The sequence below is a fragment of the Tachyglossus aculeatus genome, chromosome 2 (genome assembly GCF_015852505.1).
Source record: "Tachyglossus aculeatus isolate mTacAcu1 chromosome 2, mTacAcu1.pri, whole genome shotgun sequence".
In the NCBI taxonomy this organism is placed as follows: Eukaryota; Metazoa; Chordata; class Mammalia; order Monotremata; family Tachyglossidae; genus Tachyglossus; species Tachyglossus aculeatus.
The window spans coordinates 62,109,858-62,122,084 of NC_052067.1; the positions used below are offsets into that span (position 1 = coordinate 62,109,858).

The 12,227-nt window shown below is 40.9% G+C and overlaps 1 protein-coding gene across 2 annotated transcripts in view; it reads left to right on the top strand.

Annotated features, from left to right (window-relative positions):
- SERAC1 (serine active site containing 1) overlaps positions 1 to 12,227 on the top strand; it is a 66,381-nt gene that overhangs the window by 2,870 nt on the left and 51,284 nt on the right. The window contains exons 2-7 of one of the 2 annotated variants that reach the window (XM_038765729.1): positions 1,586 to 1,673; positions 3,418 to 3,515; positions 4,331 to 4,367; positions 6,724 to 6,860; positions 10,245 to 10,334; positions 10,853 to 10,984. In XM_038765729.1, coding sequence (XP_038621657.1) covers positions 3,425 to 3,515; positions 4,331 to 4,367; positions 6,724 to 6,860; positions 10,245 to 10,334; positions 10,853 to 10,984 — 487 coding nt within the window. In that variant the 5' untranslated portion in view covers positions 1,586 to 1,673; positions 3,418 to 3,424. The remainder of the gene's footprint in view (positions 1 to 1,585; positions 1,674 to 3,417; positions 3,516 to 4,330; positions 4,368 to 6,723; positions 6,861 to 10,244; positions 10,335 to 10,852; positions 10,985 to 12,227) is intronic. The other variant, XM_038765721.1, reaches the window with a different exon arrangement.

Genomic DNA, 12,227 nt, shown 5'->3' on the forward strand with positions numbered 1-12,227 from the left:
CAAATTGGTGCTACTGTTTTACAATGAGCTTTATAAGGTTTTTCTGCATATTATGCAGCCCCTTTGTACCATTGCATCACTTGGAAGAGCTTTCTGACACTTACATTCATTCTGGCACTTACCATGTGCAGAATACTGTACTAAGAGTTTGGGAAAGACCAAAGGCCTGGAAGTTAAAGGTCATTGGTTCTAATCCTACCTCTGCCACTTGTCTCCTGTGTGAGCTTGGGGAAGTTATGTAACTTTACTGTGCCTCAGTTTCCTCTTCTGTAAAATGGGGAATAATTCCTATCTCTCCCGTTCCCTCCACTTAAACTGTAAGCCCCATGTGGTCAGGGACTGTGTCCAACTTAATTATCTTATATCTACCCCAGAGCCCAGTGCTGTGCTTGGCACATAGAACATACTTAACAAGTACCATTAACAAGTGCATAGACGATGCAGAGGGGAAGACAACTAGGAGAAGTGAGGGCTTAAAGTAGGCTTCTTGAAGGAGATGTGATCTTAGTAGGTCTTTGTAGGTGCGGAGAGCAGTGCTCTGCTCGATATGAGGGGGGATGCTTACAATCTGAAACTCTAAAATGGGGAGGGGGCTGGCATCAAACACATAAGAAGAGATGAAATCAAACATTAAGGCAAAAAAGCAAAGATCTGTGGATTCATTCATTCATTCAATCGTATTTATTGAACGCTTCCTGTGTGCAGAGCACTATACTAAGCGCTTGGGAAGTACAAGTTGGTGACATATAGAGATGGTCCCTACCCAACAACAGGCTCACAGTCTAGAAGTGGGGTAGAGGAGCAGAATGTCAGGCTCCTTGCGATTCAACATGTTCCCCTCTCCCATATTGGTTGTCCAATAAGGTGGAATGCAACTTCCTTCTGAACTTTTGTTTATGTCTGATTTGTTTATGTCTAGTATATTAATTTGGGCTAAAACATCTTGTGTAATTATGATCATTTCCCTTTCCTCTGGTCCATCTGCTTCAAAAACAATTTGGGTGTGGCATAATAATAATACTTGTTAAGTGCCTACTGTGTGTCAAGCACTGTCCTAAGCTCTGGGGTAGGTAAAATTTAATCAGGTTGGATCACAGTCCTTGTCCGACTTGGGGCTCATGGTCTAAGTCAGAGGGAGAACAGGTATTGACTGTCCATTTTACAGTTAAGGAAACTGAGGCACAGGGAAGTCAGGTGACTTGCCCAGGGTCACACAGCAGTTACGTGGTAGAACCAGGATTAGAACCCAAGTCCTCTGATTCCCAGGCCCGGTGTGCTTTTTCCACTAGGCCATGCTTCTCCTCAGTCCATAATAATCAGTAGTGTTTGTTGGAACCTACTCATGCCCTCCCTCCCCGTTCATTTCCCCATCTTCAAAGGCCTACTAAAATCACCTCTCCAGGAAGTCTTCCCTGATTAATCTCTCATCCTCCCACCCTATTCTCCCTTCCTTTTGCTTCACCAGTGCACTTAAATCCATACTCCCTAAGCACTTTGGTATTCACCCCTCTCCTACAGCATATATATCCTTTTACTCTTTTGTTCTCCCTTGCCTGTAATTTTTGACATCTGTCTTCCCCACTAGATTGTAGCCCTTGTACTACACACTTGAAGACTTTCCTCTGCATGTTTTCCACTTTTCTGGCCTGTTTCCTGTTGATTCAAGTGTGAAGGTAGGATCAGTCGCAAATAACTTGAAAGGAGCTAACACTTCTCTGTTTGACAGGGAGGCTGTTTGTACTGTACCCAAATTAGCATTGCCCTTTTTTACCCGCATAGCATATTAATACCTAATGTCGTAAACTGACCACTATTTAATCCTGATTGCCTTCTAAGCATTTCTCATGTGATATTCTTTGGATTATTTTCCCCCAGAGATATTAACCCGTATCTTAACACACTCAGTCACATTTTGTCATAGCTTGCCTGCATTCTGGACTTCTTTAACACTTTTTGCTATTTCTAAACCCTCTAGACTATAAGCTCATTGTGGCCAGGGAATGTGCCTACCAACTCTGTTTTATTGTACTCTCCCAAGTGCCTAGTTCAGTGCTCTACACACAGTAACTGCTCAATAAATGCATTTGATTTCTGTGCTCAGTTGCTCTTTCATACTTCCTTAGGATTTTCTCTTTTAGTCATGAATAATAAAACTAACAACTAATTGCTGTTAGTGGACTAGTCTTTGGATAGTTGTCTCCCTGGATATGTTCCTTCAATTAGTTATTTATGTATTACTGTGTATCCGTACTCCCAGTTTTCCTAAGGCACAGCTGAAAATGCGGTTACAAAATTCCACGTTTTGGAAAGCTTGCTGGCAAACCATTTCTCCCGACACAGCATCATCTTATTTCCAAACAGGCTGGTGCTGTTTGGCGAGCAATCCCTGATTCCCTACCAGTGTTCTAGACAAAACACGTTGCAAAAGCATGTGCTTGGAAGAACTGAGTATTCAGTTGTACTGATTGAGTACTTACTGTGTGCAAAGCACTGTATGGAGCACTTGGGAGAGTAATAATAATAATAATAATTTTGGTATTTGTTAAGGGTTTACTATGTGCAAAGCACTGTTCTAAGCGCTGGGGAGGGTACAAAGTGATCAGGTTGTCCCTTGTGGGGCTCACAATCTTAATCCCTATTTTACAGATGAGGTAATGAGGCACAGAGAAGTTAAGTGACTTGCCGAAAGTCACACAGCTGACAAGCGGCAGAGCTGGGATTTGAACCCATGACCTCTGACTCCCAAGCCCCTGCTCTTTCCACTGAGCCACAGTGCTTCTCTACAGTATAACAGAGTACAATATAACAGAGTTGGCAGACATGTTCCATGACTACAATGAGTTTACAGTCTAGAGGGAGAGAACAGTCTAGTGGGAAAGCGAGTTCTCCAAGGGAGTAGGTGTGGATGGAGAATAGAAGGGAACCTGGAACTGAGCCACAGTTAGGAGGTGGGAGGCAGAGGAGGAGCCTGTGAAATAGACTCAAAATGATCAAGAGAATGAGAAAGAGACTGAGCATGAGAGAGGAGAACCAGGAGTGTCTGTTTATTGTTATAGTGTACTCTCCCAAGAGCTTAGTACAGTGTTGTGCACATACTCAATAAATGCTCAATAAGTGCTCAATAAATATGGATGGGTGGATGGACAGACAAACGGATGGACAGTGTCAGCAGAGCCGAGGTTAGATAATGTTTCCGGGAGATGGGGGTGGTAGGAAGTGTCGAAGGTAGCTGAGAGGTTGAGGGGGATTAGGATGGAATAGAGGCTGTTGGCAAGAAGATCTTTGTTGATGTGGAAGAATCAAACTTCACATATTTACCAAAACCAAGGAGGTTTCACTCTCCTGATGAGGATATCAGATTAGGATGACAAGAGGTGATAGAATGCTTCATTTATTTCAGTGCCTTTTCCTATCTAGGCCCAGAATGTCCCTGGCAGCTTATTGCACTATTTGTTGTAGAAGAATAGGAAGCTCTACTTCCTCTTCCAAAAGCGATCTCCAGTGGAAAGATATCCGTAAGTAGTTATATTCATTCATTCAATCATATTTATTGAGTGCTTATGCTGTGCAGAGCACTGTACTAAGCACTTAGCACTGTTATAAAAAAGGCATTTTCCTGCTGGCTCAGACCTTATTGTTGCCAAATGTGTAGTCTGTATCCATTAGGAGTTTACTCAATCTGCAAAAAGTGACCTGATACCATTCATTCTTTCATTCAATCGTATTTTTTGAGTGCTTACTGTGCAGAGCACTATAGTAAGTGCTTGGGAAGTACAAATCGAGAACATATAGAGATGGTCTCTACCTAACAATGGGCTCACAGTCTAGAAGGGGGAGACAGACAGCAAAACAAAACAAAACAAGTAGATAGATGTCAGTACCATCAGAATAAATAGAATTATAGCTATATACACATCATTAATAAAATATAGTAAATATGTACAAATAAAATAGAGTAATATATATGTACAAATATATGCAAATGCTGTGGGGAGGGAAAGGGCATAAGGAAAGTGGGGGGGGGGCGGGGGGGGGCAGTAGGGTGAAGAGGAGGAGAGGAAAAACCAGGCCACTGTAGGCACCTTCAGTAGCATTTAAAATACTATGTTTCTTGGAGTATTTTTGATTTTTTTTTAATGTTTCTAAAGGTCACATATAGTGTGAGTGGACTGAAATAGATGATTTGTCAAGGCTTTTACAAGCCACAGTTCTACTGATCATATCTTATGTGTATTATCTGTGATATGCTTATACTTGATCATGTGCTTTTTCCATGTCTTTTGTTGAGTTTTTTTCCAAACCTAATGTATGCACTTTTTTGTTTTTGAAGGAAATATTGCAAAGCTTACAGGATCATGTTTTTTAGGGTAAGTGTTGACTACTGGGTATCTGTTTAATAGGCTGTACTAAATCTGAAGGCCTACTACCTCAGTGGATGCAAATCACAGGCCTAAACATGCTTTGCTATTTTGAAGTTTTAATTGCCAATGCCCATTTTTAGATAAAGGCAAAAAAAATGCAGAGTTTAGATCTTATGGCACAAATTAACAAATATACTCTATACACTTAATTACAACTTCTAAATGCTAACTGTTGTAGTCCATGTAATTTTGTTTATAGCTATTAGGTAAAACATTTAATGAATGGTAAGCTCATTATGGGCAGGGACCGTGTCTGCTAATTCTCTTGTATTGTACTCTCCCAAGAGCTTAGAGCAGTGCTGTGCACATAGTAAGCACTCAGTAAATACCACCGATTGATTGATTGATTGATCAGGAAGGAGAAAATAGGTACAGGCATTCCACCTGATACAATTGAGCTACTGTTCCTTAAGAATGTAATATTTAAGAATGGTTGTATGAGGGAGAACATTTATCCATGTATACTACACACAATTAAACTCATTAAAATAAAAAAACTACCCATAGTGATACCTGCTGACCCTCACTTGTCCCATCTTCCCTTTCCTCTTTGCAGCCTGTTGTGTATGCTCCCAAGCATTTAGCACAGTGCTCTGGATGTTGTAAACATTCCATAAGTACCACTGATGATTATGATAATGATTATGATAATGACTTCCTCATCCTGGCTAAAGCTGTGGGTTTGGGGATAGGCAGATAGGTTGTCAGCTGTATCTTGGGAGGAGAGTGGGCCCTACAATTCAAACTGTGCCAGCCATACATTCCCATCCTCACATCCTACCTCAGCCCCAAGGCTTTGACTGGAGTAGGTGGTCCAGTAAACTAGAGAGGGGAAATGGGGAGGCCACTGCCATCACTAGAGAAGCAATGGGGCTCAGTGGAAAGAGCCCAGGCTTGGGAGTCAGAGGTCATGGTTCAAATCCGGTTTCACCACTTGTCATCTGGGTGACCTTGAGCAAGCTACTTAAATTTTCTGGGCCTCAGTTCTCTCATCTGGAAAATGGGAATTAAGACTGTGAGCCCCATGTGGGACAACCTGATCATCTTTTATTCCCCCCAGTGCTTAGAACAGTGCTTCACACATAGTAAGTGCTTAACAAATACCATCATTATTGTCACTACAGTTATAAGAAAGAATAAAAAGAACTGGATTGAGGAGAGGGGTTCAAGTTTAGGGTGTGGGAGGTGGGGGCTGGAAAACCCATGGGGGTGGCGGGGGAGGTGTGGAGTAAGGTGGGTGAGGGGAGGAGGCGGCAGAGAGAGCATTGGTTTACCAGCAGTGATTGAATGTAGTGTTGAAAGACAGGGTTTCCATGTGCTGGGATAAATCAGCAAATTGTGTAGGCCGGATTCCATATGACAGTAGGTGAGCCCCTCATTCTTTTAGCATGTAATTTTAACTTTGGAAAAGTTGCCATTTTTGTACCCTCTAGAGATGTGGTGAAAATAAAGGAGTGATAGCAATACTAAAGATGTTGCCCCCTTTTAGTTTATGGACTTGCATTCATTCATTCATTCATTCATTCAATCGTATTTATTGAGTCCTTACTGTGTGCAGAGCACTATACTAAGTGCTGGGAAGTACAAGTTGGCAACATATAGAGACAGTCCCTACCCAACAACGGGCTCACTTTGTGACATATCAGTGACATTTATTGAACATTTACCTTGTTCAGAATCTTGTACTAATCACTTGGGAAAGTAGAATACAAGACAGTTGGTAGACAAGATCCCTGTCTACAAAGAGTTTAAATTCTAGAGGATTGTAGCAAGGTTTCTTTTTTTTTCCAATAGTATTAAGTGCTCACTGTGTATCAAACACTGTTCTAAGCAATGGGGTGGGTACAAGTTAATTAAGTTGGACACAGTCCCTGCCCTGCATCAGGATCACAGTTTAAGTAGGAGGGAGAACAAGCTTTTAATCCCCATTTTACAGTTAAGGAAACTGAGGCAAGTTAACTGACTTACTCAAAATCACACGGCAAGCAGTTGGCAGAGCTGGGATTAGAGCCCAGGTCCTCTGACTCCCAGGATGCTGTTCCTTCCACTAGACCATGCTGCTGCTTCTTTTAGGCCTTTACCTGCTAGGCTCAAGTTAGATTAAATGTGGATCAGGCTGGGCTAGCCCCAGAATTTTGGTAAATGCAGGGCTTGGAATGAAATAGATTTAGACCTTAATTTTCTGGGTTGACAAGAGGAAAATCTAATGGGTGGCAATCTTATACTAAATTTTCTGCTAAACGCTTAGTTCATTCTTTTCATTTAATGTATTTCTTTTTGAATTTTCCTGTTTCTTTTTAAGGGGCTCTTTGTTTATCACATATGAAATTCTGGCCCTGAAGAAGGCTGTAACACTAGATACACAAGTAGTGGAAAAAGAAAAATTGAAGTCATACATATATGTGGAAACAATTTCTTTAAATCCAAGAGAAGAACTGGGTAAGTTAAAAATTTATGGCTCACGTGGGTGTTGTTGAAAGCGTTAACAAAGTAGCACTTTTGAAAAGCCTTAAAGGTAGATATTGCTAAAGAGAAAGTCTCACAGGAGAGGAGATTATTCATTGACATTTTAATTAATAGACAATTAGTAGACCTTTAAAGTATTATGATGTAATTTTTTGTAATGTACGTTCAGCTACATGAATGTTATTTTTGTTTTATCTTCAATCCAGCAAGAGGGGAAGGAAGAGAATTATTAAGTGCAGGCATACTGCCTTTCTGTAGCACATGGCCTGGGGAGCTGTGGATTAAGACATCTGATTCAGGGAGAGAGCTGTTAAGGAAAATGGTCTGGAGTTTTGGCTAGATGCAGAGGAAGATGGGTAGCCATTGGAGGGTTATGAAGAAGAATGACGTGCTGAATGAGGTTTTAGAAGGATGTGTAAGTAGAGACTGAAGAGGGCAGAGGTTAAAGGGTAGAGAGACCATTGAAGAGGCTGACACAGTAGTCGAGTTGGGAGGTGACAAGAGTTTAAGAACTTAGTTCTAAGTTTAAGAACTAAGGTGAGGCTGTTTGGGTGGAAAGGTAGGAGTGGATCTAAGAAATATTGTAGAGAAAACTGGCAGGATTTAGGGACAGATGGCACGTGAGGGTGAAAAAAGTCAGGTATGGTGCTGCTGTTGTCAAGGGAAACTTAGGAGGAGGAGTAGGGTAGGAGTGAAGGTGAAGAGTTCAGTTCTTAGTTGAGTTTAGAAGGCTGGCAGAACACCATATGGGAATTTCCTGGAGACAAAAGGGAATATGAGATTCATTCATTCATTCATTCAATCGTATTTATTGAGCACTTACTGTGTGCAGAGCACTGTACTAAGCGCTTGTGAAGTACAAGTTGTCAACATATAGAGACGGTCCCTACCCAACAGTGGGCTCACTGTCTAGAAGGGGGAGACAGACAGCAAAACAAAACATATTAACCAAGTAAAATAAACAAAATAAATATGTACAAATAAAATAAATAAGTAGAGTAATAAATACGTACAAACATATATACATAGAGACAGGTGCTGTGGGGAGGGGAAGGAGGTAAGGCGGGGGGAATTCACTCATGCATTCATTCAATCGTATTTATTGAGCACTTACAGTGTGCAGAGCACTGTACTAAGCACTTGGGAAGTACAAGTTGTCAACATATAGAGACGGTCCCTATCCAACAGTTTGCTCACTGTCTAGAAGGGGGAGACAGACAGCAAAACAAAACACAGTAACCAAGTAAAATAAGCAAAATAAATATGTACAAATAAAATAGAGTAATGAATAGAAGGGGGAGACAGACAACAAAGCAAACCGTATTAACGGAATATAATAGAATAAGTATGTACAAATGAAATAAGTAGAGTAATAAATACGTACAAACATATATACATATAGATAGGTGCTGTGGAGAGGGGAAGGAGGTAAGGTGGGGGAATTCATTCATTCATTCAGTCATATTTATTGAGCGCTTACTGTGTGCAGAGCACTTTACTAAGCGCTTGGGAAGTACAAGCTGGCAACATATAGAGACGGTCCCTACCCAACAGTGGGCTCACTGTCTAGAAGGGGGAGACAGACAGCAAAACAAAACATGTTAACCAAGTAAAATAAACAAAATAAATATGGACAAATAAAATAAATAGAGTAATAAATACGTACAAACAAATATACATATAGACAGGTGCTGTGGGGAGGGGAAGGAGGTAAGGCAGGAGTAATTCACTCATTCATTCATTCAATCGTATTTATAGAGTGCTTACTGTGTGCAGAGCACTGTATTAAGCGCTTGGGAAGTACAAGTTGTCAACATATAGAGACGGTCCCTACCCAACAGTGGGCTCACTGTCTAGAAGGGGGAGACAGACAGCAAAACAAAACATATTAACCAAGTAAAATAAACAAAATAAATATGTACAAATAAAATAAATAGAGTAATAAATACGTACAAACATATATACATATAGACAGGTGCTGTGGGGAGGGGAAGGAGGTAAGGCAGGGGAATTCATTCATTCATTCAATCGTATTTATTGAGCGCTTACTGTGTGCAGAGCACTGTACTAAGCGCTTGGGAAGTAAAAGTTGTCAACATATAGAGACGGTCCCTACCCAACAGTGGGCTCACTGTCTAGAAGGGAGAGACAGACAGCAAAACAAAACATATTAACCAAGTAAAACAAAATATGTACAAATAAAATAAATAGAGTAATGAATAGAAGGGGGAGAGAGTCAACAAAGCAAAACGTATTAACGGAATATAATAGAATAAGTATGTACAAATGAAATAGAGTAATAAGTACGTACAAATATATGCATGTAGACAGGTGCTGTGGGGAGGGGAAGGAGGTGTTAGTACAGGAAAGGCATTGGAGCAAGTAGTTGGGAGTTAATCAATCAATCGTATTTATTGAATGCTTACGGTGTGTGTATGCCAAAGGACCCTTGTGTGTGGTGAGAATTCTCTGATCTGCTCACTGGGGCCAACAGAAAGGAAACTAAAACTGCTGTTTTAGTTAAAGAAAGGAAACTAGGAGGGTTTGGGGAAAGTGGGGAGATTTGGTGAAGGAGTAAGGAAGAGATAGGGATGAGATGGAGAAAACCAACATACAGACTTTAATTTCCAAGGCCAGTTTGTCATTAGCATTTAAAGATTGTGCTGCCAATGTCTCCATGTGTTAGAATGTGGCTAAAAAACCCTCTCATGTCCAGCACTTCCTTCCAGTGATCTTTCCTCTGGCTCTGGCTCTCAGGCATTATCTGGACATCTGCCTTGTTTCAGTGTACTCTAGTGCAGAAACCTTGGAAGATAGGGTGAGAGCTCCTTGGAGGAGCAGCCACTGGGAAGGAGTGATATGGGAAGCTTGTACTTACTGTGGCCATTCAAAATTCCTGTGTTCCTCTGTCCAATTGCTATCCAGAGAAGGTTGCTCTCCCCCTGGGTCCATCAGTCCTCCAGGAGATAGCTGATAGCAGGGCTTGTTTTCACGCACTGTTTTTTTTCTCAGCCTAGCTCTGGTTACTGCTTAGTAAATAGTCCTTTATCCCATAATGAGCAGATTGCCTGTGAGAAATGAATAGGTTCGGGTTCTTCCAGAAGCATTTAATAATTCACCTTTGGAGGAGCTGCAAATGTCCTACCTGAAGGAGTTTTATCACCTCCTAAACCTTACCCCAGGTATATAGTTTACTCCTTATAGGAGATTTCAGAAAAAAATGTTTCGACAGTCCATCCCCTTTCTGCCTCTTAGCCTTCCCACAAGCATGTAACACCCACTGATATTAATGGTTTTGACAAAAATAGAGGGTCTGGTGTTAAAATATTCATATTTAAGGCTGTAGTGATCTTTTAGGAATCACACACCAGGCAAGGAAGGAACTTCACCGAGCACTGAGAAAAGTGTTGGCAACACCAGCTAAAATATTCCGGAACCCTTTTGATGGTATGTAGTCAACCCAGGTGAGAATTTTCATGATTCTGGGTTGATTATTCTGAATTGAAATTTGTTATGTTATTATATTATATTTACTGCATCTTCTTTTTTTGGCCTGTTGTTTTGTGCTGCATCCATCTTCTGTACTGATCTAGGGAAGTAGGTGGAATATTTAAGACCAAATATGGATTTTGGTTAAAGCTTTTTTTAAAACAAATGCACAATAATCACATGCTGTAGTAGATTAAAGTATTTGTACTGGGTTTAAAATCAGTGAATAGCATATGAATGTCAGGAGTTTGGAAACCATAAAACCTTTCATTTTTTCCTCCATTAGTTTTTTGAAGTTGACTGTAATTTTGTGGGTATTTGTTTGCAATAATCCTAACTGTCCCATGTTCTCACATTTTGATCGTATTGCATCAAAACATTTAGTCTGCAAGATACAGAGTTGTGTTTGAGCCAAGAATGAGGGTGAAGAACATTTTTCGAATATATTGCCACTGTCTTATTTTTGTTTTGCAAAGGCCACTTCAGTTCAGCAGATTTAGAAGATCACGAATGTACCTTGTGGTTCCTCCTGAAGAAGAGTCAGTCAGATGACAGAATGGTTCGATTGCAGGCTGTGAAACAAATGACGGAGAACAGTCACTGGCAGGGTAATGGCTCCCTGAAATGGCTGACCTTGGAAACAAGTCAGGATGCTCTCGAGCTTTTGGATAGTGGTTGTCGCATTATAAAAGAAAAGGGATTGTGAGGGAGAAAAAACAAATTATTTTTAGCATTTCTGTTCTGAATTTAAAAAAAATTTTCATTAAGATAGAAGGAACAGTGAAATACTTCTTTTTTGTTTATGGTTGGGAAGCAGCATGGCTTAGTGGAAGGAGCTCGGGTTTGGGAGTCAGAGGAGATGAGTTCTAATGCTGCATCTGCCATTTGTCTGCTGTGTGACCTTGAATAAGCCACTTAACTTCTCTGTGCCTCAGTTACCTCATTTGTAAAATAGTAATTAAGACTGTGAGCCCCATGTAGGAGAAACAGATTACTTTGTATCTATGCTAGCTCTTAGAACAGTGCTCGGCACATAGTAAGCGCTTAACAAATACTATAATTATTATTATTAAGTGCTTACTCCTTGCCAGGCACTGTACTAAGTGCTGGAGTAGATAGAAGCTAGTCAGGTTGGACAGAGTCCATGTCCCACTTGGGGCTCACAGTCTTAATTCCCATTTTACAGATGAGGGAACTGAGGCACAGAGAAATGAAGTGACTTACCCAAGGTCACACAGCAGGCAAGTGGCAGAGCCAGGATTAGAATCCAGGTCCTCTGACTCCCAGGCTCGTGCTCTTTCCACTAGGCCATGCTACTTCTGTTCTTCTGTGAGCCTGTGGTTTTGCCAACCATGGGTGCTTTCAGGATCCTAATGCCCATGGTCGGGAAGGGAAAGAAGAAATACATTCTGTGATAAGAAATATTTATAGTTGGAGTTTCTTTATACAGCCCAGGAAAAGATTTGGAATTCTGTCAACCGAAAGACTCAACCTTTTGGTCACTCAGTTTTGACAAGGTAGTGTTTATTCCAGTTTTGGCAATTTTAGAAATCATTTTCTGACCGCAGTGTGCCACAGTAGGTCAAATGTTATCTTGTTTATTTGGTCATTTCCAAAAACTAGCAGATAACTCCCAGTAGCCACCCTGGAGCCTTTCTAATGCTCTAAAATATTCTCACAGTAGCTCCCTGCGACTTTCTCATCAAGCAAAAACTCCTAAGAATCAGCTTCAGTACCATCCACCAGTTCACCCGCCTTACATATCTGCTTTCTGGAACCGCTACTCTCCACCTTTCTGTCTTTGTCCCTCCTAAGATCATCTTCTAACTGTGCTTCAGTCTCATTTCTTCG